General features: G+C 34.5%; 1 protein-coding gene across 1 annotated transcript in view; it reads left to right on the top strand.

The window, feature by feature from the left end:
• GLRB (glycine receptor beta) overlaps nucleotides 1–22,725 on the top strand; it is a 94,124-nt gene that overhangs the window by 60,158 nt on the left and 11,241 nt on the right. Inside the window, exons 7-9 of the mRNA XM_055336632.1 lie at nucleotides 326–466; nucleotides 5,753–5,905; nucleotides 19,391–19,683. Coding sequence (XP_055192607.1) covers nucleotides 326–466; nucleotides 5,753–5,905; nucleotides 19,391–19,683 — 587 coding nt within the window. The remainder of the gene's footprint in view (nucleotides 1–325; nucleotides 467–5,752; nucleotides 5,906–19,390; nucleotides 19,684–22,725) is intronic.

Raw genomic sequence — 22,725 nt, 5'->3', positions numbered from 1 at the left:
ATGATTTATTTATTATTTTTTATTGATGACAGTTCAGAGATCTGACAGCAAAAATGTGCTACTATATGTGACATGGTGAAATTGTAACTATTTGCAATATGCTAATTGTTTTAGCTTGTTCTTTCTTTAAGCCAATTATCTGTAAATTTATGCTGATGTCTTCCTTGATGGCCAAAATTTTATCTCTTTACATTTTTTGCAAAGATTTCATAGAAGAATGGCCTGTTATCTCACCATTTCTATGTTTAGTAATTTGATTATTAACATATTAAATACTAATAATTATATTTCAAACTAATATTTTTATTTTATTTTTTGTTTATAGTTGGCTACACAACTGATGATTTACGATTTATCTGGCAGTCAGGGGATCCTGTTCAGTTAGAAAAAATTGCCTTGCCTCAGTTTGATATTAAAAAGGAAGATATCGAATATGGTAACTGTACAAAATACTATAAAGGCACTGGTAAGTAATATTCTTCAAATTAAACAAAACTAGTCCTATTTCAAAGATTCATTTTAATTTTAATATATGCTAGGAACAAATTAGGAGAAAATTAGTTTAAAATTAGTTCAATATTTATAAATAGTTTATCTTTGCATTCATATATTTAAATCTTAACATAAAATTACATTTACTAAAGTTCTTAAAAATGTTTATTACTACATAGTTTTCTTTCTTTATGTAATTCTAGACGAGATTTTCAATTTTTATTTTAGTAATATGAACTCTCCCAGGCAATGGCTTTCTTAGGTGTTGCCAAGAAACTCTGCTTCTGACAAGATTCAGTTTGGGGCCAAATATTATGGATTTGATCAGTGTATCCGTATACACTTGTCTCTTGTCTTTTAGGCAGGTTTTAGATGTTGGTTGACCCATATTCTTAGTTTTACAAAGCATTGATCTTTATGCTGAGCAGGAAGCAGTAAGCAAGGGGAATAACTGGGCATCAGTAAATATTCCCCTTATACAAATAAGTATAGTATTGTTGGCCTAGGTTATGGAACGACTAACTGTGAAAGCACAACAAATTAACCTCACTCATTACATTATCTCAAGCTTTGCAGAAATGAAAATATAATACTAATCAATACTTTAATATGATTCATATGCAACATTTGAGTCACAACTGATAGTTATAGTTACTGAGGGTTTTAGATATTAAATGTAATGTTTTTCCCTTAGTAATATACATAAAAGGCTGATTGCGTTTTGCTCATTACATTCAAACTAATAGTCATTTCAACTTGTAAATTACACGATTCTAATTTTCTGGGAGAAAGTAAACAAAGATATGATAAAGATGTTAAGAAATAGATATAATTAGGAGTGTTTGTGTGGCTCAGGTAGTTAAGCACCTGACACTTGATTTTGGCTAGGATTGTGAGATCAAGCCAGTGTAGGGCTCTCTGCCCTCAGCAGGGAGTCTGCTTGAGACTCTCTGCCCTACCCCTAGGGTGCTCTTCTGGACCCACCCTCTCTCTGGAATACATAAAGAAATCTTTAATAAAAGAGAAATAGATATGATTTGGCATTAAAATTATTGCAACATTTATGTTGACTTACAAAAATAAAAATATACTGTAATTGTATAGAATTCAGGAAGATCAGATATTTGAGCTTATAATGCCATCATAACATCATCAAAGGTAAAATATAGTATTAAAAAAGGCAGAGTTGGGCAGCCCGGGTGGCTCAGCGATTTAGCACCGCCTTTAGCCCAGGGTGTGACCCTGGAGACCCAGGATTGAGTCCCATGTCGGGCTCCCTGCATGGAGCCTGCCCCCCGCCCTCTCTCTCTCTCTGTGTGTGTGTGTCTCATGAATAAATAAATAAAATCTTTAAAAAATGAAAATAAATAAATAAAAAAGGCAGAGTGAACGTTTGCATATTTACAGTGCTACAATAAAATACAACACTTAGGTACCTTGGGGATAAAGTTAGTTTAAACACCTGTTGTCGCTGACCATCACGTATAGCTTAATGGATTATATAGCATTTATATAGAAAAAAATTCCTTCTCTCATAGATCTTACATTAGAACAAGAGAGATAATAAGCACATACAGTGCTAAAATAATTTATAAGGGTTTTTAAAAGGAAAACCTGAGAGTTCTTAAAAATTTGGCCATCAAAGAACTCAAGAAGTCATAGATACATACACTTTTCGATATGGAAGTGATATTATGGACATTTCTGAGCCAGTTCCTTTTTGTAAGACATAAAACGCTGAGGAGCCAGGTGACCAAGGGACTTACTGAATGTTAAAGGCAAATCAGTGTCAGCCTCTGCACTAAGCGCACATACTCTTTTTTTCTGTACTCACTCAAATTGAAGAAATGGAAAAGTGTTTATAAACTTTTACAGGTCACCTAGTAATGAAAAAGATAAGCTGGAAAGCCAAGAAAAATCTTTTTGGAATTGTTGTATAGAAGCACATATATAGTAGATGGCTTTTGGAATTCTTGCTGTATGTCAGGCATTATTTTAAGAGCTCTGCAGGAATTCTATATTTTAATCCTCACAACAGTCCTATGAATTCAGTACTTTTATTTTCCCTACTTTACATGTTGGGATGATAAAGCAAAGACACTTACCCAAGGGACCTAAGTGATGCACTGGAATAGTGAGCCTGACGTTGCTATAATGTCTGTAGTGAGTCTGTTAGACTTTGCAAATAGTTATCCACATCTAGGTTATATGCTTAACATTCCAAAATGAATAGTCTCTAAATTGTTTCGAGAAATTTGAAATGACCCCATTGAAGTTTTAAACTCCGTGTAAAGATGAAAGCAAAACTAGTCATTTTATTTCTGATTTTATGAAATAACATAAAATTACAAGATAGCATTGAAAATTCTGGGGATGTTTATTTTTTCATCATTAAACCTTGTATCTGGATGTCTCCATTTGCCATAGAGCAAGGAATAAAGGAGACATCCCTGCCCTTTTATAGATCTATATTGTAATGTGGTACACACATAAACGAAATACACAATTCATTTTATTTCTGGGAAGAAAAGAAGATGTGCTATGTTAGAGTATCTGAGAGATTACTCAAGATTATAATAAGTAAAGTTTCTGTGGTATTTTTTGAGTTATAAATAAGTCACTGATCTCTCATTAGCTATAAAAAATAATAAAAGAACTTATGTCTTACATAGTAATAATTGTCATTTACAGTGTTTTAGTAAGCATGCTTTATCTGTGTTTCCATGAACCATCATATGAATATACATAAAACATATTTTAATCCTTGGATAATATTTAGAAATGTATTTAGAAATATAGAACCTTTTAAATATATGAATGCTTAGTAACAGTGAAAAAGATATAGACAGCAACATTTATACAATGATGGACAATATTTTCTTTAACTTGTACAGAAATGATCAGAAATAATGATTTGGCTTTAACTTTATTAAAAATTGCAGTTTTTAAATAATTATAGATTTTACAAAGGTGGGGAGAGATATATAAGAAAACAAGTATACAAAAATACTTAAATTGCAAGCCTAAGTGAATAATAATGAAATAAAACCTCACAGGAAATAGAAAGTAAATTGAATTTGCCAATGAACATTTATATCAATTAGCTGCCCACCTGCCTCTCATAAATGTAACAGTACTAGGAAAAGATCAAAAAAGATCAAGAAATGTTTCTCATAAAAGTTTATGGAGCAAATCACTATAATATCCAAGTATGTATTTTATTGCCAAATTCATCCCAGTCCTGGGAAGCTCCCCTACTGGGTGCCTTCATAAAAGGAGGGGGTGGCAACTGGCCTCAGAGTACAGGGCTCCTGGTACGTAGGCTGTCATTATACATGGTGGGATGGAATGCAAAAATTCATTTCAGAGCAAGCAACTCTATCGTACGTTGTTGTAATATTTATGATAATTTAAGTCACCTAAAAATATGCAGTGAGCACATACATGCTCTTCTCTATGTCACAGGCACCAGTAAACATGACATGAACTTGAGTCAGTGATATTGTTGCAAAGCCAGGTACTGCAGAACCACTTTTAGGAAATAGTATGAGCCTCTTAATTGCAGAACATTGGACTCAGAAAAGATTATATTTTGGAATTTTTGCACATGATTGCTAGTTAGAAACATATGTTTTGTTTGTCCAGGCAGGAAGTTGAGATGAGTGGTAGGAAGAGAAAAGGGAGGGGATTTTCACTGTTTGACCTCTTGTATCTTTTTAAAACCTATCCACAACTTAATTAAATTGCCTAGTTTCAATGAAATTAAATTTTTAAAAAAGACAAGCATGCTGCATTGTCATTTTTTTGTTTGTTTTTTTCTGATATAATTTGGAAACATTTGACATAATTAGAAGTCACTTCATTTCCAGTCAGCTCTTTATTTGTGTTACATATTAGCCCTCATATCTTACGATCTTTCAGAAGTGGCAATGATTATAATTCAAACTGGGAAAAGATTAGGTTTCTGATCTAAGTTATTTTATATGAGGATGTGAATAGCTATTCTTTTATTTAATATTTTTTAAAACCCTCTTGTGTGCCAATACCACCAGAGGTACCATTATTGAGTGAATTCAAAGATCATTCTGGTGCTGGAAGGGTGTATATTCTTCCTAACTAGGAAAATTAGATATTACCTTTAAAATATAAAATAGCAAAAAGTAATATTGTCCTTTCCCCATAATTATTTCACTTATTCATTCATTTATTTCAGCATTTTAAAATAATGACATTTAAGCTGAACACATATGGAGATATTTTAACTTTCTGTTATTTTCATGTAACTTTGCTTTTTTGAATGGTAAATGACATTTCTATCAAAATTAAGCACTTTAGGCATTATATATTATATTGAAGTTGCTAACTGAAAGGCCTGACACATTTTTTTAAAATGTCTCAAACATCTAGAAGTGTCTCTTCTATACCAGTGCTAGAAGATTATTTTGTCACTTCTTTTGTTTCCCAAGTCAGCAAAAGCCATTGTGAGGCTGCCCATAATTTGTGGTTAATTAGGGAGACTAGTTGGTGTCATGGCATCTCTAGAATTATATTGGAAGGCAATTTCTGCATTTGTCTCAGCTTCTGAAAATGAAGTCCTTTCCCTCCTAAAGCAAGTTTGAGGTGCCGGAATGGAGGAACGTAGAGAATTGAGAGGAATGTCAGATATTTGCCCTTTATACTCTTTTATAGATATAGATTGAAAACACTTATTTCTTAAGCTTGCTAAGATTTACTTCCAATATGCTTAATTTTTTAAGGTTTAAATATGCATGGGAGTCTTTGTAGACTGCTATGCTTTCTAGATAAGACGTGGGAAATGTAGCTGAAAAATTATACTGACAATACATAGTCGTGGAATGTCTCTTTTTAGACTTATTCCACTTTGATTTACTGCTCCCTATATGATGCCTTTAGATCAATTGCTCTGAGGGTACCCATGGGTAATGAAAAGTTTAAGTTCATTGCAAATTCTCTGAACAAAGACTTAAAAGCTGAGACACTGACATAGTGGAGCAGCATGTGGCATCTATTTCTCAATGTCATAATAAAGTTGTGAAAGGTCAGGTGAGACGGGTCCCATAATGTCAACCTTTTACACGAAATAAATTATATATTTATAGAAAAAAAAAGTCTTTTTGTGGACTTTACTTTGTGAAACTACGTCAGATAGAAGTGACTTACAAAGTACAGGTACACTGTTGATTTTTATAGTTGGGCGTAGGTGAGTCCCTCATATTTCTAACATGTTTGTTTCTGAAAGGGTACTACACGTGTGTGGAAGTCATCTTCACCCTGAGAAGACAGGTTGGGTTTTACATGATGGGCGTGTATGCCCCAACCCTACTGATAGTGGTTCTCTCCTGGCTGTCCTTCTGGATCAACCCGGATGCAAGTGCTGCCAGAGTGCCCCTGGGTAAAGTACCCTGTGTTTCTCTCTCATGTCAGGAACATGTTATGTCCTTACATAACTAACTATATAATCAACTATTTTTAAAACAGACTTTTATAATTGACGGGAACCTTTTCCTTGTCTTTTTTTTTTATATACTTCCTTTAAAACCTGACGTTGAACTAGATTTTCTCAACGTTTATGCACTCAATAATTAAGATTTTTTTCTTTTCATATCTTTGGCTGTTGTAAACATTTAATCTGTCCTAATTTGATTTTCATGAAATAATTATTACTAAGTAATTTTCACAGATAACTGAAGTCCGAAATCCCCAATAGTCCCAAACTTAAACACAAAACTATTTTGATGGGAATCTTTCTAAATAATATTGTATACTATCTCATACTCTTCACCAAGGAATATATGGTACAATATATCTTTTTAAACATGACTTCATGTCATTTTCTCAAACATTAATTATTGTGAGCTTTATCATCAAGGAGGAGTGAGGGAGAAGAGCTGGTTATCCATGCTCTCCCATTTGTTACTTTTAATACTGTCACACAGAAACAACATTAGCCAGTCTTGAAAATTGTGTCTTCACAGGAGTGAAAAAGTCTTTGCTTCATGAAATAATCAAGAGCTCTTCTAATGAGTCAAGTGAATAAACTTAAAAATAAGGACATGTTTAGAACAAATTTTGATTGTTTAGAGTGTTTTAAAATGTTTAATTACCATGTTGTATGTGTCTGTATGTGAGTGTGTTTTCTGAATATCACCTGGAACTTATATAGGTAAGGCTGTGGAATATCTGACCTTTTAGTAACTGATTGGTTGCAGCATTTATTTTTTATTTCCATTGAAAAGTCCCTGTGCAAATCTCCCTCCTGACATGTTGGAAGAATTAAATGAAAGCAGATTTTAAAGAGTAGGAAACCAGGAAAGGGCAATGAAAATGACAGTTTTACCTGGATAAGAAATTTGATGGTTTATATTTAATAAGAGCCACAGAGACTAAATCTATATCTTAATTATCAGAAACGTGGGAAATTTCATCCTAATGTTTATGTATCTGGAATGAAGACAATGACAACCCATTAACTCCTTTAGAAGGTGAAAATTAACTATGTAGTATATTGTGCTGAGAATAAAACACCTAAATACTAGATCTGTATTCTTAGACTTGTCAAAAAATATCATGCATTTCCCCCAAATAGTTAATTTTTTGCTTATTAGAAACATTGTACTCTTATGCAGTGATATAAATTGAAATGTCAGGCTTGCAAGAGTACTATGGAGACATTTCAATCCCCGACATGTTTTTGAAGGATTTTTCTCTGTAAATCCCCATCTATTACAGGACTTCTGATATGAAATCTCCGAACTGTCCACTTAGCATCCAGTAGTACTATTGTATCAAGCAAAGTGTTCAATGGTTGAAAGCCAGCCCCTTCAGTTAAATCTGGATTTAATTCCTGTTCTCTGCTTACTAGTTGTGACAATTTAGACAACAAGCAGATCTAACTTCTTTAAACACACTGTTGAAATGTCAATAGAGATGAAAAAATACTCAAGGGTTACTTGGAAGATTGAAAATGAGTGGAAAGTGCTTATTACAAACTCAGGAGTTAATAATACACCCCATTTATACATTACTTTACAATTTATAAAGCATTTTTACACATTTGATTCATTTGGCAAGTATTAATTATGTGCCAGCTACATACTAAGCAATATTCAAGAAGATGGGCATATAGTTAACAAAGTAAATAGCTAATAGATAGTTAATAAAATAAATAAAACAACTGAGCCTAAATGAGGGTATTTTCTCTTAGGAAGAGACACCAAATAAATATATATGTAATATGTAAGATGGTGACATATAACTTCCAGGCATAGAACAAATAAGCCATGGAGGTGAGAAGTATGACATAGAGAATATAGTCATTAATATTGTAATAACCGCATATGATGACAGACGATGCTACAATTAATCATGGTGAGCACTGAACAATGTCAGTTAGATGTGATATTGGATAAAAATGTAATGTACATGAAGAAATGAATCACTGGGGATATCTAGGAAAGAATGAGCCTGAATAATAATCAAGGCCAGCATTCCTGAGCAGGAGCATGCATGGAGTATTTTGGGGATACCAAGGCCAATGTGCCTGGAGCACAATGAGTAAAAGGGTGATAAGTGGATGAGGTCAGAAAGACAACAATGGTGAGGAGACCATGTAACATCTCCTGGGTCATTCTGATGATTTTGGCTTTTTTTCTAAGTGAAATGGGAAGCCCTTGAGAGCTTTTGGACATGATTTGCTTTACATTTTAACAGATTCTCCTTGCCTGCTTTGTTTAGAACCCACTAACAGGGGACTTGAGTGGAAGCAAGGAAAGCAGTTTGGGAGCTATTTTAATAATACAGGTGAAACAATCATGGTATGTGGCAGGGTGTAGAGATGCTCATAAGTAGATGATGGATATGGTAGAGATCAAGAGATTTGTAGATGTGTTGTATATAGGATTTAAGAAAGTAGACTCAAAGCTGACTTCAAGAACTTTTTTTGGCTGAGAAGCTGGAAAGATGAAGCTGCCTGTAAATTATATGGGAAAATCTGAGTGTAAAGTAAGTTTGAGAAGGTGGGCAGACCAGAAGTTTCCTTTTGGACATTAATGTTCTTTGGACATTAAATCTGAGATGTCTTTTAGTTGGGTTATCAGATAGTTGGATACACAAGTCTGGGGTTTCTCGGAGAGATCAAGGCTGGAGGGAAAAATTTCAGATTTGTCAGGATATTGATGATCTTTAAAGTGATGAGCCTGGAGTGCAGGTAGAGAAGACATCTAAGAGTTCAACCCTTGAGACTGAGAAGATGGGTAACAACCAGTATGGCATATTTTTTGGGAGCCAAAAAGAAGAAGCTGTTCTAAGTGAAGGAAGTGATCAGTCAAGCTGCTTGTAAATCAAGTAAGTTTGGGGCTAAATATTGTCATTGGACTCAGCAACCTGGGGAAGTCACTGGTGTTCATGATAAGGACCATTTCCGTAGAGTAAGGACAAGAGGAAAGCTTGGTTGGAGTGACTTCAAGAGGGAACAGGAGGGGAGGAACTATTGGTATCCAGTATAAACAACCCATTGGAGATTGTTAACTGTAAAAAAGAAAAAGAGAATAGGGAAATAGCTGGGGTGGAGATACAAGTTGAGAGGGTTTCTTGTTTTTGTTTTTAAGGTGGACAGAGTCTTAGTATGTTCATTTTCAATGGAAAACAACTAATAACAAAGGAAAAATAAGAGATGGAAGAAGTACAGGAGCAGAGTCCTTAAGAAGTGAGAGGGGATGAGTTCTGGGAGACAGATTGGCCTTTGCGAGGACAAAGTGGATGTGTTCCAGGGATCAGCAAACTCCTGTAGAAAGCCTGATAGTAAATATTCTATTTGTGAGCCATATGGTTTTTGTTGCAATCCCTAAACAGTAAGAGTTGATAATACATAATTGAATGGGTTTGGATGTGTTCCAATGCCCTATGCATCTAGTTTACTAACTCCTCATCTACAGTATCAGGAGCAAAGACAGAGTATATAGGTATAAACAGAGATAGGTAAATAGATATGGTAGTGGGGGCTTGTGAATGAGTCATTTTCTCAATAAAATAGGAACAAGATTGATGAGTTGCTAGTGAGATAGAATGGATTATTGTGAGTTTCAAGAGAGAAGGTAGTGAATGGACAAGGGGTAGGGATATATTTATGGTTTTGAGATGTATCCATGTTGTTACTTGTATTTATATTTGACTCTATCTTATTGCTGAGCAGTATTTCATAGTATGGGTATAGCACAGTTTGTTTTTCTATTCCATAATTGATGGACATTTAGATTGTTTCCAGGTTTTGGTTATTGTAAATAATGTTGCTATGAATAATTGTGTACAAGTCTCTGTATGGCTATACCTTTTTCACTCTCAAGTAAATTTCCAGGAATGAGATTTCTGGATTTTAAAGTAAAAGTATGTTTTACTTTAAAAAAATAATTTTTATTTTTATTAAGTTTTTTATTATAAATTAAAATTTTTAAATTCCAGTATAGTTAACATACAGTGTTATATTAGTTTCAGGCATACAATGTAGTGATTCAGCAGTTCTACATATCAGCTAGTTCATCATGATAAGAGTCCTTTAATTCCCTTCACCCATTTCACCCATTCCCCCCTCCTAGTCATCTCCGGTAATCATCAGTTTGTTCTCTGTAGTTAAGAGTTTGCTTTTTTATTTGTCTCTCTCACTCGTTTTTTTTTTTCTTTTGCTCATTTGTTTTGTTTTTAAATTACACATATGAGTGAAATTGTACAGTATTTGTCTTTCTCTGACTGGTTTATTTCACTTAACATTATACTCTCTAGCTCCACCCATGTTGTTGTAAATGGCAATTTCATACTTTTTATATTTGAATAATATTCCATGGTATGTATATGTGTATATTTATGTATATATCCACAAATCTGTTCATCTATGAATAGACGCTTGGGCTGCCCCCATAATTTGGATATTGCAAACAATGCTGTAATAAATGTAGGAGGGGCATTAGTAGTTTTTTTTTTTTAATTTTTAGGGTAAATACCTGGTACTGCAATTACTGGATCATAGGGTAGTTTTATTTTGATTTTTTGAGGAACTTCCATATTGTTTTCCTCACTGGTGGCACCAGTTTGCATTCCCACTAAGAGTGTACAGCGTTCTTTTTTCTCTACATCCTCACCAACACTTGTTTATTGTGCTTTTGATTTTAGCCATTCTGACAGGGTGTGAGATGGTATCAGAATATGTTTTATTTTTATAAAATACTATTATAGTGATTATCAAAAAGAGGGTACCATTTTACATTCTTACCAGTTGCTTCCCATACTCCATAATATTTAATTTTCTTACCTTAGTGTATATCTCTAGTATAATGTTGAATAGAATTGTTGAGAGATGGCTTATTCCTGATTCTAGGTAGAAATAACTGACCATTCATTATTGGATGTGGTAGTAGCTGTAGATTATTTGTAGATGTCTTAGTTGGGTTGAATAGATTCCATTTTCTTTCTAGCTGGCTAAGAGTTTTTTTTTATCATGTATGATAAAATTTGATTGAATTTATTTAATTTGATTGAATTTTGATTGAATTTAAATTTGGTTGAATTATGCCAAATACTTCTTCTGCATGTATTTAAATATTTAGATGGGGTTTCTTCTTTATTTTGGTGAATTATATTGATTGATTTCTAGATGTTACATGAGTTGCAAAAATTATTAGTGAAAAAATATGTTCATAATATTTCCTTATCCCTTTAATGTCTAGCTGTAGTGGTATCCCAGATTTTGTTCCTGATATTGTTAAATTGTGAATTCTATTCTTGATCATTCTAGCTAAAGGCTTATCCATTTTTTTTAATTTTTATTTATTTATGATAGTCACAGAGAGAGAGAGGCAGAGACACAGGCAGAGGGAGAAGCAGGCTTCATGTACCGGGAGCCCAACGTGGGATTCGATCCTGGGTCTCCAGGATCGCGCCCTGGGCCAAAGGCAGGCGCTAAACCGCTGCGCCACCCAGGGATCCCAGGCTTATCCATTTTATTAACATTTCAAAATCTGTTTTCATTTATCTTTTCTATTTATTTCCTTTTTGTTGATTTTTAGCTCTTTATTAATTTTTCTTTTAATTAGTTTGGATTTAATTGGATATCTTTTTGATGCTTAAGGGAGGAACTCAGTTAACTGATTTTAGATCCTTTTTTCCTCTTCTAATATGAGCACTTAAAGTTATAAATTTCTGTATAAGCACTACTTCAGCCACAATTCAGAAATTTTAATATATTGTATTTTTATCTTCTTTCTGTTAAAAATATTTTCTGATTTCCCTTGTGATTTCTTCTTTGGCCCATAGATTCTGTTTGATTTCCAAATATTTAGAGTTTTAATAAATACCTGAACATGACTTTACTTTTATTTTAATGATTTTTTTATTTTGTTAGAGAATATGATTTCAAACTTTTAGTTTGTTGACACTTTGTTTTTCTTATGGCCTAGATCAGCATGTCTCCTGGTAACCATACCATGTTCACTTGCAGAGTATATTTTTGTCATTGTTGGGTGTATTATTCTGTAAATATCAGGGGAGTCAGTTGGTTGATAGTATCATTGAAATCTTTTATGTCTTTTGCTAGTTATTTTTATAGCTATTGGTGATAGAGATATTAGATATCTCCAACTATGTAGAATTATGCCTCAGGTATTTGGAAGCTCAGTTATTAAACCTATACATATTTATAATTTTATCTAAAAAGAAATCATATTACTTTAATGTATGATTTATTGTATCACACTACTTTAATAAAAATATATTCCATGCAAATAGAAACAAAGCTGGAGTAGCTATACTTATATTAACAAAATAGACTTTAAAATAGAGACTATAATGAGACAAAGAAGGGTATCACGTAATGATAAAAGGGCCAATCCAGTAAGAGAATATAACGTTTGTAAATATTTATGCACCCAGCATAGGAGCACCTACATATATATAGCAAATATTCACAGACCTAAAGGGAGATAGACAGCAATGCATAATAGCAGGAGACTCTAATACCCCCATTTACACCAATGGATAGATTACCCAGACAGAAAATCAATAAATATCAGCCTTAAAGAGCATGTTAAAACATATGGACTTAACAGATATTTACAGAATATTCTATCTAAGAGCAATAGAATACATATTCTTCTCAAGTGTATGAAGAACATTTTCCAAGATAGATCATTGATAGGCTGAAAAACAAGTTTTAATAAATTTAAGAGGACTGAAATCACATCAATCATTCCTTCAAACCACAATGGTATAAAACCAGAAATTATAAAAATTTCTTTATTTATTTGAGAGAGTGCATGCGCACACATAAGTGGGGGAAGGGGCAAAAGAGAGAGAGAGAAAGAATCTCAAGCAGGCTCCCCACTGAGGTCAAAGCCTAATGTGGGGCTGAATTCCCTGATCCTGATCATGACCTGAGCTGAAACCAAGAGTTGGACACTTAACAGAGCCACTCAGGTGCCCCTGAAACTAGGAATTAATTATACAAAGAAAACTACAAAATTCACATATCTCTAGAATTTAAACAATATGCAGCTGAACAACCAATGGGTCAAGAAAGAATCAAAAGAGAAACTAAAAAATACCTTGAGAAAAATGAAAATGTAACATACCAAAACTTACGGATGCAACAAATGCAGTTTTAAGAGGGAATTTCAGAGTGATAAATACTTGCCACAAGAAACAAGAAAAATCACATATAAACAACCTAACTTTATACCTGCAGGAACTCGAAAAAGAAAAACGAAGTCCAAAGTTAAGTAGATGGAAGGAAAAGAGGATTGTAGTAGAAATAAGTGGAGACTAAAAAGACAATAGAAAAGATCAATGAAACTAAAAGCTGACTCTGAGAAGAAACAAAATTGACAAACCCTTAGCTAGAGTCACTGAGAAAGAAAGAGAGAAGACTCAATAAAATTAGGAAAGAAAGATGTTACAACTGATATCAGGAAACATAACGAAAGGGTCATATCATAAGAAACTACTAGGAACAATTACACACCAACAAATGGACATCCTAGAAGAAATGGATATACAGCCTACCAAGCACAAATCATGATGAAATAGCAAATTCAAACAGACTGATGACCAGAAAGGAGATTGAATCAGTGATCAAAAACCTCCTAAAAAACAAAAGCTCTGGACCAGACAGCATCACTGGTATATTCTACCAAACATTTAAAGAAGGATTAATACCAATTTTTCTCAAACTCTTCCAAGACATAGAAGACAGGGGGAAACTCTTCCAAACATTTTACAAGGTCAGCATTGCTCTGATACCAAAAATGAACAAAAATGCCACACTCAAAAAAGAAAACTAGAGACCAATATCCCTGATGAATATATGTGCAAAAATCACCAACAAAATATTAGCAAACCTAATTCAGGAGTACATTAAAAGATCATACACCGTGGTCAAGTGGAATTTATTCCAGGGATGCCCAAATGGTTCAACATATATACTTCTGTCAGCATGATACCCCACATTAACAAAATGAAAGATAAAACTCCTATGGTTATCTCAATAGATGCAGAAAAGGCATTTGACATATTTAACATCCATTTATGATTTTTTAAAAAAATCTGTCAACAAAGTATATATAGAAAGAATGTACCTCAAAGTAATAAAAGCCATATGTGGCAAGCACACAGTCAACATTATACTCAACAGTGAAAAACTGAAAGCTTTTCTTTTAAGATCAGGAATAAGACAGGGATGTCCACTCTTTCTATTTTTATTTAACATAGTATTGGAAATCCTAGCTAGAGCCATTAGGCAAGAAAAAGAAATAAAAAGCATCTAAATTGGAAAGGAAGAATTAAAACTGTTGCTATTCACAGATGACATGTTATGTACAGAAAACCCTGAAGACTCTATCAAAAAAAAACCTGCTAGAATTAATAAATGAATTCAGGAGAGTTGCAAGATGTAAAATCAACACATAAACATCTATTGTGTTTCTTTATACTAATTATGAAGTATCAAAAAATTAAGAAAATCCTATTTACAGTTGTATTAAGAAGCATAAAATATTTAGGAATAAATTTAACCAAGGATGTGAAAGAGCTATACATTGAAAACAAGTCATTAATGAAATAAACTGAAGACAATGCGAATGAATGGAAAGATATTCCATACCTATGGATTGGAAGATTAATACTGTTAAAATACCTGTAATACTCAAGCAATACACAAATTCAGTGGGATCTCTATCAAAATCCCAATAGTATTGTTCACAGAAATAGAATAATCCTAAAATTTGTGCATAGCTACAAAAGATCCCAAGTAGCCAGAGAAGTCTTGAGAAAGAAAAACAAAGCTGGAAGTATCCACACTCCCTGATTTCAAACTATATGACAAAACTCTAGCAATTAGAATGGTATTGACATGAGGAATAGACCTGCAGATTAATGAAACAGAATAAAGGGCCCAGAAATAAACCCATGTATATATGGTTGACTAATTTATGACAGATGAGCCAGGAATATGCAGTTGGGAAAGGACAGTCTCTTCAGTAGTGTTGGGAAAATTGGACAGTCACCTGCAAAAGAATGAAATTGAATCACTATTTTATACCATACACAAAAATTAACCCAAAATGGATTCAAGACTTGAGTGTAAGACCTGAAACCAGAAATCTCCTAGAAGAAAACAGATGGTAAGCTCCTTGACATAGGTCTTCATGATGATTCTTTGAATCTGACATCAAAAGCAAAAGTAGCAAAAGCAAAAAAAAAAAAAAAGTGGGACTCTATCAAACTAAAAAGCTGCACAGCAAAGGAAACCATCAGTAAAATGAAAAGATAACCTACTGAATTAGAGAAAGTAATTGCAAGTCATATATCTGATAACAAGCTAATATCCAACATATACAAAAACTCATACAACTCAATAGCAAGCAAACAAACAAAAATCCCCAAAAACAAAAAACAGGAAACCAAATCAAAACAAAACATAAAAAAAAATCCAGTTAAAAAATGGGGAAAAAACTTGAATAGACATCTTTCCAAGAAGACAGAGGGCCAATTAATACATGAAAAGATGGTCAACATTCTCCCAATCTCATTTTGATTTATCTTTTCCATTGTTAGCAAACATAACAAACCTTTAGGTAAAGACTTTTGTCTTTAGCTACTTCTTTAAGTATGGAAGTAAGTATGCAAGTAATTATGGAACTTCTATAAATTATATATTTTATAACATATAAATTATACATAAAATTCTCTTTCTCTGGTACATAAAACACTGCTGCTAAAAAGGATTTTTTTATATATATATGATAGTCACAGAGAGAGAGAGAGAGAGAGAGAGAGAGAGGCAGAGACACAGGCAGAGGGATAAGCAGGCTCCATGCACCGGGAGCCTGATGTGGGATTCGATCCCGGGTCTCCAGGATCGCGCCCTGGGCCAAAGGCAGGTGCCAAACCGCTGCGCCACCCAGGGATCCCTAAAAAGGATTTTTTTAAAGTAATTTTTAACAACTTTCAGTTATAAGTGTAAAAAGATTAATAATTTAGGTTACAACTCAGACCTCCAGCAAACCATACATACATACATTTCTTTCTTGCATTCTTATCATCTGGAACAGGACTTTTTCAGGAATCTCAAAAAGTGTTTCTGGATTCCCACATGATACTAATAATATTTTTCCCTTGAGTATCCTTTGATTAAGGCATTATGAAGTGATAGAATCCTAATATAATTTAGTAGTACATCTAAATGAATTTTTATTTTATTAATTACAATTCTACATATATGCATTCGATAAATAGTGTATCACTTAATGTGATAAAAATTATTTGGAGTTTAGACAGGTATGTGAACACTTGTAATGGCTCCTTGACCTCTGTTGAATTATGGCATTTGTTACTGCATTAGCATTATACTCCTTAGCAACATCCTTACTGCTGCAAATGGCAAGATCTCAATTTTTTTTTTTATGGCTAACATACACTATATGTATATACCACATCTTCTTTATCCATTCATCTATCGTTGGTGACTTGGTTTGCTTTCATATCTTGGCTATTGTAAATAATGCTGCCGTAAACTTAGGGGTACATACATCTTTTCAAATTAGAATTTTCATTGTCTTTGGGTAGATACCCACTAGTGGAATTTCCTTCAATTGGTTTATAATTTATTAAAGGTCAGACAAAATTTCACTATGCATTATTGAACAGTGAAGTAATTTTATTTGAAGACTATATTAAGATAATGCTAGCTATGACATTTGTGTAAAGAAATATTATTTGCTCAGATTCCTTTTTTTAAAAGAAAGATTTTATTTGTTTAGAGAATGGGGGTTGGAGCAGAGAGAGAGGGAGAGAAAGAATACTGAAGCAGACTCCTTGCTGAGTGTAGAGGCCAATAAGGGGCTCAATATCATGCCCCAAGATGGTGACCAGGGCTGAAATCAAGAGTCAGCCGCTTAACCGACTAAGCCACCTAGGTGCCCCATGATTTCTTATTTTAGGATAAAAAATGGATTATTTCCTATTTTAATATAATTTCCTGAAGAGAAGGTATACAGTGATGTTCACATTATCCTCCTCCATAACTCATCTCCATTTCTATTCTTTCATCTTTGAGATGATAAAAATCTTAATAGAATTGAGATTGGTTTCTAATTTAATACCTGGAATTATAAACACCTCCTTTCTCTCCCCCCAAATCTATTAATGTCATATCCCTCCCTACAAAAGGCAGCCCCCTTCTCTGTTTCTTTGTTCTCCTTTCTCTGACACTCCAGCATCTCTTCCTCACAAAGTTTTCTGCATTTTCAGCATGACCTCCATCTGCACGATATTGGCTAATCTTCCCTTTTACAGAATTCTCCAATGCATTGTGCTGTGTCATAGTTGTTAGTTGTGTTTCTTAGCCTTTATCTTATCTAACCTAACTCAGTATTTTCATGCCAAAGTCATTATCTTTTCTAAGTTTCTTCTTCCTATCTTTTATGGGTACTTTTCTAGTTATTCTGCCTTTCAGAAAATTATCTCAATCTTTTCCACCTTCCTTCAATCAGTAACCAACCAAGTCTTTTAAAATATTCTCTTCAAAATCCTTTCATATCAACTCCATTCTTCTTTTCTTCATGCTTTGTTTCTGCAACTGCTATTTTTTCCTTTCTTAGTGTGTTTTGTACATCCTCACCAGAGTAATGTTATTCAACATTCTGTTGATAATGCCACTTATCTTCCCTCAACTTACAGTTTCTTAATATTTTCTGCCAAGTATCGTAGATTCATTGTAGGGCCTTTAGGATCCTCTGTACTATGACATTTTTCTTCATTGTCTTATGACGTTTCTAATATATAAGGAAAAATTCAGATATACTACTGAGTTTGATACGTTTTGTGCTATTGATGAATGTGAAATGCTATGGAAACATTTGAGAATAGTGTGTCAACAGAGTCTGTCTCAAGGAATTAAGTAAGGCTGGTTTTTGATTGATAGTTTGACAGATAATAATTGACCAAGAATAGAAATATTGACTTGGAAATATGATTTGCTAAATATGCCCATAGGTATAATTAACTGTAATTTCAGGCAATGAAAGTGACAGGACCTTGGATTTTTATGTTATTTTCCACTTCCAGGTTAGAAACATTAAGACCTATATTAACTTTTAAAATATAATCCTATTAATTAGTTCTTAGGTTTCCTCAAGACTAAGGATAATTAGTTTAATAGTAAATCAGATGCTTGTTGAGTCTTTATATTCTAATACTGTTTCCATCTGCTAGAGACCTTTGTTTCTAGTGGAGAATCTTGTAACTCTTGAATACTTGCCAAAAAAACAAACCAACAACTCTATTTCAGGAGCCTCTGAATGCAACTGATGGAACATATTTTTCAGTATTTTCACTTTTTATTAATACTAATGTAGTACTTACCATATTCCCAAGACAAAAGAGAGCCACATACATCTTTATTAGGATAACATATTCATTAATTCTCAAGAATTAACGGCCAAATCTAAGAATAAGAGTGCACTTGTCCCCATAAATGAAATGGACTCACAGAGGCAAGGCACACCTGCTTCCTACATGGCTTAAAGTACATCTCCCTTGCATCATATAAGATTTTTTCTGAACTTGTGTGTTACTGGCAGTCAGTGCCAGAGGGTCATGTTTACCCATCCCCTCGTCTGAAAATATGAAGGAAGGGAGAAAGAGACAAAGGGAAAGGTTGGGAGTGTGGCAGGTGGAAAGAAAAGGAGGGATACACACTAATGCAGTTTTCCTTTGGGATTTTATAATTATTTGACTTAAATTGGTATATAACTAGTTAACTTTCCACAAATGGTTAATATTGCATATAACAGAATATTCTTCTTTCCTTGAAAAGCTGAAATCACTTGTTTCCCCTGAAAAATAATCAGGGATCCTCTATCTTTGTCTTTTCTATTAGATTTTTTTTTTTAAATTGTGAGCCTTATCAGAAAATTGCTTTATATGTTCTATTCTTGCTCAGTTCTTCGTAGGGTAAAATTCAGTTCTATAACTATCTAAAATAAAGCTGAAAAATGAAATAACTCTCAGTAGAGAGCTTCGTGGCTTTCTCTGAGATAGCACAAAATAGTTTTAAACATCTATAATATTTAAAACCAGGTCTAAATTGTGTTTTTACACCTTGGTTTAGATTTCTATTTACTTTTAAGTATTAAATATTTACAAATGCCTCCCACTGCATTCACTCACTAATCCTTACCTAAAAAGTATGTTGGTATCATTTTTTCTACTCTTTGAGCTTGAAAGAGCCCTGATGAGCATTGGGACTTAGTAGAGAGGGATATTGTCAAAAAGTAGTGTTTGCAGAACATTTCATGGGGGCAAAAAGCATCCCTAACTTCCGTTTCTGTTTCTGTAGGTATCTTCTCAGTACTCAGCTTGGCCTCTGAGTGTACAACCCTTGCTGCTGAACTTCCCAAAGTATCCTACGTGAAGGCTCTTGACGTGTGGCTCATTGCGTGTCTTCTCTTCGGGTTTGCTTCACTGGTGGAATATGCTGTCGTCCAGGTGATGTTGAATAACCCCAAAAGAGTTGAAGCAGAAAAAGCCCGAATTGCTAAGGCTGAGCAAGCAGACGGGAAAGGTGGAAATGCTGCTAAAAAGAATACTGTGAATGGTACAGGGACTCCGGTTCACATTAGCACTTTACAGGTAAGAATGAAACTAGCTGGAGAAATTATTTCCCTCATCCTCTCTGCAGTAACAGGAGAAATACTTTTCCGTGGTGTGCAGGTTTGATAGAATTGGTGTTCACTCCAGATGGAAAGGAAGTCCACGCAGCATACTTTCTGGAAAGGAAATAAAAAATACTAGGTCAAATACTAATTAAGAAAAGGAACCAACACCTTATTAAATTTCTAGAAGACTTTTCAAGGAGTTTAATGATACACTTCTGCTTTGATGGCTACCACTGAATATGGAGACCTTGCCAAAGCTATAGACCTTCCTCCTGTTTCTTACTTACTAAGTTGTTACTGAAAGGCCAGAGGAGGGGATCCCTGGGTGGCGCAGCGGTTTGGCGCCTGCCTTTGGCCCAGGCCGTGATCCTGGAGACCCGGGATCGAATCCCATGTCGGGCTCCTGGTGCATGGAGCCTGCTTCTCCCTCTGCCTGTGTCTCTGCCCCCCCCCTCTCTCTCTCTCTCTGTGTGACTATCATAAATAAAATAAAAATTAATAAAAAAAAATGAAAGGCCAGAGGATTGCTGGAAGCACAGACCTTTTGCCAACATGGAAGACCTCAGGAAGCCTGTGCTCTTGAGAAAACCCCCTACCTGCTCCCTATCAAGTTAGAAAGCTTCACACAGGATATGTCAGACACACTACTTATTTGTTAGATTCCTGGCCCATAGGGAAACTACACCCATAGTGTGCCCAGTGGTGAGTACCTACAGAAGGGTTGCACCTGGCCTTATCACTTGATCATAGGTCTAAGAATAAAGGGCAGTGCCTTTAGATTCTGATAAATTCTGGAGCAATGGGCTGTTTTATGGATTAAGGATAGCTGTCCACTTACCCTGATATACCACAGATTGATGCCTCCTATTTGGGAAGACCAGTAAACCACAGGACTATTTCCTTTGAGCTTAGCACGGCAAATTCCATAAGAGACTAATAGGTTCATACCACCCTACAACCTTGGAAATCTTGCCTCCTCTGCCTTTACTATTGCCCCATTAATATAGGGCCATTAGTCTGTTAGTTTGTTAACTACCACCATGTGCCTTACCTAGAATTACACAAGTATGCCACTTACGTATTTTTAAATACAAAAGCAGGAAACCCGTTTTTGTATGGTACTGCCTGAAACTACATATTTTTAGAAAAACTTACTATTTTTGTCTTGTTAAGTCATTAAACTCATTTTTTCATCTGTAGCCAGGACTCTGCAGTGTTATTTGCTACCTTGTGGAAGGGTTCTTCAGGCCTTACAACTCTTGCATACCCTAACTCCCTTTATGAAGAATAAGTATAAAATTTTCATTTATGCAGAGCTATCATGACCTTAGAGAAGTCATATATTTGGCATGTCTTTTTCCATCCTTTTCCATCCAGCATGTCTATATCATTATATTTGAAGTGAATTTCTTGTAGACAATATATATTTGATTATGACTTTTATTTTTTTTAATTTTTATTTATTTATGATAGTTACATACACAGAGAGAGAGGAGAGAGAGGAGAGAGGCAGAGACATAGGCAGAGGGAGAAGCAGGCTCCATGCACCGGGAGCCTGATGTGGGATTCGATCCTGGATCTCCAGGATCGCGCCCTGGGCCAAAGGCAGGTGCCAAACCGCTGCGCCACCCAGGGATCCCTGATTATGACTTAAACTGCTCCATCACTCTCATGTTTTAATTGGTATGTTTAGATCATTTAAATTTAATGTAAGTATTGATATGTTAGGGCTTCAGCCTAAAATCAGTTTTATGTTTTGTCTTCTTTTACAAGTGTTTTTCTTGTCTGTCTTATTTAGTGGTTGTTCTAAGTATTAATTACATGTACATAACTTCTTACAGTCTACTGGTGTTTTTATTTTTACCAGTTTGTGTGATGTGTAGAAACATTACATTCTTTAGCATCCCTTTAACTTTCTGTTAATGATAGAGTTGTAAATATTTCTTAGAACCTAAGCAGAAAGTATTATACTTCTTGTTTTACTATCAAACATAGTTTAGAAAACTGAGAGGGAAAAGGAAAGCTTATTGTATTTATGCCCATTTTTGCTTACCATGTTCTTGCTTTTATTTTGATATGTCTTTCATTGTTTTCTTTACTTTTAGAGAATTTATCCATTAAAAAAATGGATAATGGATAATAATGATAATAAATTATTCTGGTTTTCCTTCATCTGAGGAAGTATTGATTTCCCCCTTGTTTCTGAAGGATATTTTCACTACGTATAGGATTCTGGATAGACAGTTTTTTTAGCACATTAGAAATACTGTGCCGCACTCTTCTGGCTCCCTATGGCTTCTGAGAGGAACCCTTCATGTGTGTTGCTTTTCCCATGAGGGTTGACTGTCATTTGTCTCTGGCCACCTTCAAGACTTCTTTTGTTCTTTATTATTCAGAAGTTAAATTCTATGTTCTGGTGTAAATTTCTTTGGATTTATCTTGTTTGGGATTTGTTCAGCTTGTTAAAAATGTAGGCTTAGGGCAGCCCGGGTGGCTCAGAGGTTTAACGCCACCTTCAGCCCAGGGCCTGATCCTGGAGACTCGGGATGGAGTCCCAGGTCGGGCTCCCTGCATGGAGCCTACTTCTCCCTCTGCCTGTATCTGTGCCTCTCTCTCTGTGTGTGTCTCTCATGAATAAATAAATAAAATCTTTTTTTAAAAATGTAGGCTTAAAGGGACACTTGAGTGGCTCAGTCAGTTAAGTGTCTGCCTTTGGCTCAGGTCAGGATCCCAGCCTCCTGGGATTGAGCCCTGACTCAGGCTCCCTGCTCACCAGGAAGTCAGCTTCTATCTCTGCCCCACCTCCTGCTTGTGTGCACTCTCTTTCTCAAATGAATAAACAAATTCTTAAAAAAAAAATTTAAATACAGACTTATGTTTATTGGCAAATTTGGAAAGTTTTCAGCTATTATTTTCTTGAGTGCATTTTCAGATCTGTCTTCTTTCTTCAGTCTTTCTGAGACTCTGGTCTCATACAACTCTTAGATCCTTTGTTACGCTCCCATGGATCCCTGGA

Source organism: Nyctereutes procyonoides, unplaced genomic scaffold, assembly GCF_905146905.1.
Source record: "Nyctereutes procyonoides isolate TBG_1078 unplaced genomic scaffold, NYPRO_anot_genome, whole genome shotgun sequence".
Taxonomy (NCBI): Eukaryota; Metazoa; Chordata; class Mammalia; order Carnivora; family Canidae; genus Nyctereutes; species Nyctereutes procyonoides.
This window is presented reverse-complemented; position numbering and strand designations above follow the sequence as displayed.